This window comes from Grampus griseus (genome assembly GCF_964374135.1).
Source record: "Grampus griseus genome assembly, chromosome: 3".
NCBI classification, from domain to species: Eukaryota; Metazoa; Chordata; class Mammalia; order Artiodactyla; family Delphinidae; genus Grampus; species Grampus griseus.
The window spans coordinates 171345882-171352291 of NC_139019.1; the positions used below are offsets into that span (position 1 = coordinate 171345882).

Here is a 6410-nt window from a genome sequence, read left to right on the forward strand (position 1 = left end):
GGTTGTGGACTCGGGGCATGAATTAATTTTGTTCGTAGAATGTTGATCTTGATGACTGAGTTCTGGATGCCAGGGCAGTGCCTTACTTGCCTGACCCTGAGGTGGGGTTTGGGGGGTGGACAGAAGGGCCAGGCTGGGACAAGCAATGACATCCCTGGGGACTTCTCCACCCAGGACAGGCAGGGTGGGGGGCAGCTGGTGCCCAGGGACCCCGCTGCCTACCTCAAGATGACCCCTCCTTGGAGTGGTTGGGGGCCCTTTGTGGGGGAGGAGAGCAGATGCCAGCTGACATCTGCTCAGCACCCCAATGTGCCTACCACCCCACTGAGCCCCAATGGACAGTCCTCCCTTAAGGCCTAGAAATGGGGACCGATTGCCTCAGCTCACCCTGAAAAGTGGCCCCTGTGTGTCAGCCCTGGCCGGCCACCCCACATCAGGGTCAAACCCTCTGCAGATAGTAAAGCTGTTCTTTTATTCGAGAAGTGTTTTTGGAGCGCTGCAGGAGCTGGAGCCGGGCTCTCTGCATCCCTGGCATCGCCCTGAGCAAGGGCTCGGGATGCCAGATCCTCCCGAATTTCTCATGACTTTGCATTTCTGAGAAAAATGCCTCAGTTTTTTGTGGCACGCAGGGTTACCGTCCCCAAAGATGTCCATCTCCAGAACCTGTGAATATGCTATGTGGCACGGCAGGGGGAAGTGAAGGTTGCTGATTAGATGAGGATGGGGGTGACCCTGGATTCCCAGGGGGCCCAGCGTCATCCCAGGGTCCTTATAAGAGGGAGGCGGGAGGGTCAGAGGCAGAGAGAGACGGGAGATGCTGCGCTGCGGGCTCTGAGGATGCAGATGGGGCCGCGAGCCAGGGATGCGGCGCCTCTAGAAGCTGGAAAAGGCGGGAACCGACGCTGCCCTGGAGCCTCGGGAAGGACCAGCTGCCAATCCATTTTAGACTTCTGAGCCCCAGAGCTGTCAAATAATAAATCTCAGTTGTTGTAAGCCACTAAGTTTTGTTACAGCGGCCATAGGAAGCTCAAACAGTTCCCTGCATAAAAGACGACCATAATCCTCCAGTTTATAGATGAGCACACTGCACAGAGAGGGGCAGCGACTTCCCCCAGGCCACACAGCACTGAGGCCACAGACACCCCTCTGCGGGGCCCCGCCTTGGGTTTCTAGCCACCAACGGGGCGGGTCCCCCTTCAGCTGCCCTTGGCCAGGGGAAGCCCCGGGGGGAGAAGCTGCCAGCTCCAGAGGCGCAGCAGGGAGGGAGGGAGTCTGCACCTCACTTCTCCTTTCCTCCCTGCCGCTGGCTCCGCCCCTGGACCAAGCTCAGGGCAAGAGTTCCCCTGGACAGCCCAGTGCCACTGGTCTCTCTCAGCACCCTGCTTCTCCCTAGCTGGGGACTTGACTCTCCCTTTGCCCACCTGTAAAATGGGGTCATAACAGGACCCAGCTTATGGGGGAGTGAATGCAGGCAGCACAAGGGACAGCGCTGGGAACAGCACGGGCACTCCTGAAGTGTGACCTCTAACCTTATCACACGGGTCATTCTCCACAAATGCCCTATGACTCAGGGTCAGCTTTGGTGCTGAAGCCAGGCCTCTCCCTCAGGGACCCCCAGCAGCCCCTACTTTCTGCCCCCATGCTTCCCATGAGAATTTTAAAAAACCCTGAAGTTTGTTATTAAATTGGTTTCATTTTTATTGGATTCCAACCAAATACAGCCGGGTAGGGGTGGGGGACAGGGGCTAAGGGTCTTGGTTGATGTTGGGACAGGGGGTGGGCAGAGGGGACTGGGAGATCTCAATATGCTGACATTCTATAAGTCCTAACACTGCTGAGAACATACTCCCTCCTGTCTTGATGATGTTAAAGGCACTTGGATGTCGTTTGGAGGGGCCCTCGGTGTTGTCGTGGCAACCAAGGTCAGGAGGATGCTAAGGGAACAAAACTAGTCCACTCTGTTCGACTCTGTGTAGGGCTGCTGGACACCCCATTCGGCCCTCACTCACTTCCTGCCATGAATGGGGTTGGGTGGGGTCCCCACCCTGGCTGGCTGTGGTCAGCAGCCTGCCACACAGCCCTGTTGGCCCATGTGCATGCTGAAGCGGGATCAGGGCCTCCCGATGCTTCCAGCCCAGGGAGAATGGCCAGTGGCCCCTTCCACCTTCTGGCTGAATCCTTTGTGCAAAACTTCCAGGAGGGACAGCTTTCTCTCTGGCTCATCTCAGAAAGATCTGGAGGGATCCAGAATCCAAGTCAATCACCAAGCTTGTCCACGGGCCTGGCCTCTACGTATGTAGCAATAGGTTTGACCGTCAGACCCATTTTATAGACGTGGACACCAACGGTCCAGGTGGTCCTCGGTTGCCAACAAAGATTACACAGCTGCGAGGGCACAGAGCTGGCTTTGAACCTTCTTACAAGGTCCTTGAGAATACTGTCTAACCTCCCTTCTGCCCAGGGCCTGGCCACACAAAATTTCCTGTGCCCCTTCCCCCAAGTGATGCCCTAACTGTTGTCTGGCCGAGGTAGAGAGTCGGGGCAAGGACCAGGCTGGGTGAGGCAGGGTCATGTATGGTCCCTGTCTGGTGTCTGAATACTTCTGCAAAACCTCAGCTCCTGCTTGCATACCCCCAGTGACTGGGAACTCACTATCTGTAGAGCAACAGGGCAGTGACCTTGGGGAAGCTCTTCTTTCACCTGAGCTACAGTCTTCCTGTGACCCTCTCTACTCTTTGGCCCAAGATCTGCCCCAACATTGCAGAGACCAAGGTGCCTCTGTCACCTTCTCCCAACGACCCAGGTCCAGGCCTCCCTGTAGCTTGAACCTTTGTTCTGGCCTTTCTCCCCGTCACTGCCCCTTCCATGCCCATAACAGGGACCCTGAGAACCGTCCACGCTCTGGTCTCCTTCCCGAGGTGAGCAATGGGCCACGGGGCTGGGCAGGGGTGCTGCAGACTCGGGATTGAAGGGCACTCCAACTGGTCTGCTGGAGAGGGACACCTGGAAGCCATGCTCCTGGGCCAGGGGCCAGGACGGCTGTCCCTCCTGGGCGGTGAGAGCAAGGAAGCAGGTGGCAGCTGTGAGGGATGGTGGGAGGAACCAGGGGAATGGCTTCTCCTAGCGGGCAGCCCACCCTGCTTGGCCAACAGGTCCTGGCGGGCGGGAGTCTGGGTGCAGGGGCATCTGGGTCAGCGGGTCAGGGACCATCCTGCATGCTGGACCACCTCAGGGTGAGCCTGACCTCCTCAGCGAGACCGTAGCGCAGCCCCTGAGATCTGCCCCAAGATGGCCAGCTGAGCGGGAGTTGGGTGTGAGCTGACTGTCTGGGTGTGAGCTGAAATTGTGTCCCAAGTGTGAGCTGCCTGGCCCAGGTGTGCGCTGGTCTCTCCCCAGAGCCCTACGTGCCCTTGGTGAGCTCTGGAGCTTGGGACACCTACTCAGTGTCAGCTGGGTGTGAGGTGTGTGTGTTCCACTCTGGAGCCGTGCGTCTGGTTGTATGTTCCGGGTGTGCGTGTGTGCTCTGGTGTAGGGACGGGGGCGGTGTGTGTGTGTGTGTGTGTGTGTGTGTGTGTGTGTGTGTGTGTGCAGGTGTGAACAGTGAGGGCTTTCACATGCCCCTGGTGACCTCCGTGGGGTTCCAGGTGTAGACCATCTCCACCAGGTGTAGACCATCTCCACCAGGTGTGAGCTGTTTACGCCCGGGACCCTGGGCCTCTGAGCACCCCCCGCCCCCTGCCCAGCTCAACGACCACACGAGGGGCAGGAAGACAGCGTGAAACCCTAAGAAAATGCTTGAGAAACTCTGCAAAAGATGCATCCTGATGAAAAAACAGTCCTGTGGTTGGGTCTCTACAAAAAAAGGGGAAGTTGTGCCAGGAGCCGGCTTGCGGCCGCCCCCTACGGGAAATGCATAGGTGGTAGTCAGATGGGCCAGCCACGGGCTGGCGTGGATTTGGGCGGAGACGGAGACGCGGCCTCTGGCGCAGGCGCAGCGGCGGGGGCCGCGGGAGGTGGGCCGGGGCCTCTCAGATCATCTTCATGTTGAACTTGCGGGCGCCCCCCTGGCCGGCAGCCGCGGCGGGCCCGTCCACCTTGCGGAAAGAGTACTCCACCGAGAAGTTGTTCTTGTGCTGCCCGCGGCCGCGGCTCCACACGAAGAGCAGCAGGAAGCAGAAGAGGACGACGCCTAGGAAGGTGATGCAGCCCATGGCGGTAGACACCAGGATGGTGGTGAGGTCCAGAGGAAAGCGCACGGCCGCCTGCGTGTCGTTGCGGCCCTCGCCCGGGGTCCGGTTGGTGGCTGGCTCGGGCTGCACGCTCAGCGTGGCAAAGTAGGTGTCGTTGCCGCCCGCGTTGCTGGCCACGCACGTGTAGGTGCCGCTGTCCCCTGGCCGCGCGTCCCGGATCTGAAGCGTGCCGCCCGGCAGCACGCGCGCCCGGCCGGCGCTGGCGGCGGTCACCGCGCGGTGGCGCGGCGTCACCCAGGCCACGGTGGGCGCCGGCTCGCCCTCGGCACGGCACTGGAAGCGCACGTCGTCGCCCGCGGCCGCCGTGACATGCTGCAGCCGCCGCTCGCGGATCTTGGGCTTGCGGCACACGAAGTACTCGAAGAGCACCGAGTCCGGCAGGTTGCGCAGCGCGTCGCCGCGGACCTCGGCTGGGGTGGCGCAGGCCGGCAGGCGGCCGTCGAAATTGAGGGTCTTGCGGCGCTGCACGATCCAGAGCAGGCGACAGTCGCAGGCCAGCGGGTTCCCATCCACGCGCAGCGTCTCCAGCGTGTTGACCGAGTGGAAAGTGCTCTCCTCCAGCGTGGACAGCAGGTTGTTAGAGAGGTTGAGCAGGCGGATCTGCCGCAGCCCCAGGAAGGCCTGCGGCTCCACCACGGCCAGCAGGGCCCCAGCCAGGTGCAGCTCACGCAGGCGCACCAGGTCGCGGAAGGACCCTCGCGGCACCGTGCTGATGGGGTTGTGCGAGAGATTGAGGCAGGTGAGGTGGGCCTGGTGGCGCAGGGCGGCGGCCGGCACGGCGGTGATGTTGGTGTGCGTGACGGACAGCGAGGTCAGGTTGAGCCCCCTCAGGCTGCCGGCGGCCACCTCCTCCAGCAGGGGCCAGTTGTCGATCTCCAGGTGCAGCAGGCCCGGGAGCCGCTGGAAGTTCTGGTCCTCCAGGGCGGCGATGGCCAGGTGCCGCAGCCGCAGGGCGCCCAGGCCCCGCAGGTGGCCCAGCGACTCGCCCGACAGCGCCGTCAGGTTGCAGCGCTCCAGGGTCAGCTCCTCAAGCGCCAGCAGCCCCGCGAAGGCCCGGCGCGAGATGAACACCAGGTCGTTGTCGCCCATCTCCAGCCGGCGGAGGCTGCGCAGGTCCTGGAAGGTGTAGTCCAGGAGGATGACCAGCTTGTTCTCGCTCAGGTCCAGCAGCGTGAGGTTGTCCAGGTGCGTGAAGACGCCGGGCGGGATGAGCTTCAGCAGGTTGCCGCGGAGGCGCAGCTCTCGCAAGCGCGGCAGGTTGGCAAAGGCGCCGGGCTCCACGTGCGCGATCACGTTCTCGCTCAGGTCCAGCTCCTCCAGCAGCGGCAGGGCGGCCAGGTCACCCGGGTTCAGGCAGCGGATGCGGTTGCGGCTGAGCTCTAGCAGGCGCGTCTCGGCCGGGATGCCGTCGGGCACCGCGGTCAGCCGGCGCCGGGGACAGGCTACCGCGCGCATCTGCACTGTACACTCGCAGCGGGCCGGGCAGCCCCCAGCGGGGGGCGGGGCCGCGGGCAGGAGCAGAAACTGCAGGCTCAGGACACACAGCCAGCAGGTCATGGTGCGGAGCCTGGGCCTAGGGCCGCGCCACCATCCTCGTGGGCACCTGAGGGCGGGGGCAGCGTTAGCACCCGTATCCCGCCATCCCGCCATCCCGCCATCCGCCACCCCGGCCCGTCCCATCCCATCCTAGTAGCTAGCTCAGGAAGCGATTATCCACCGTGGGACCCGGGATCCCCCTCTGGGGTGTCTACCCGAGGGCTGGGTAAGGAAGTAGTGTGGATGGATAATCAGGGTCCATGGAGGGGGTGACTTCAGACCAGGACAGGTGACATTTGAGCTGAGACCCTGGGCTGGGTTGAACTGTGTTCCCCCAAAAGAAATGTTCAAGTCCTAACCCTGGTACGTGGGAAGGGGGCCTCGTTTGGAAATAGGGTCTTTGCAGATGTGGTGAGTTGAGACGAGGTTATATTGGATTAGGGTGGCCCTGAATCCAATGACTGATGTCCTTATAATAAGAGGGAAGTTTGGACTCACACATAGATGCACACAGAGGGCAAAAGGTCGCGTGAAGGTAGAGACAGAGGTTGGAGGGATGTGCCTACAAGCCAAGGATGGCGGGGGCCCCCAGAAGTTGGGAGGGGCAGGAAGGACCCTCCCTTG

General features: G+C 61.8%; 1 protein-coding gene across 1 annotated transcript; it reads right to left on the bottom strand.

The window, feature by feature from the left end:
* Window positions 1-4028: 4028 nt before the first annotated feature.
* On the bottom strand, window positions 4029-5846 carry LINGO3 (leucine rich repeat and Ig domain containing 3; the record flags this gene model as incomplete). Its single annotated transcript, XM_082651405.1, has 1 exon — window positions 4029-5846. Exon 1 carries the CDS (start codon window positions 5805-5807, stop codon window positions 4029-4031), a length of 1779 nt encoding a protein of 592 aa, XP_082507531.1. The 5' UTR covers window positions 5808-5846.
* Window positions 5847-6410: the final 564 nt, after the last annotated feature.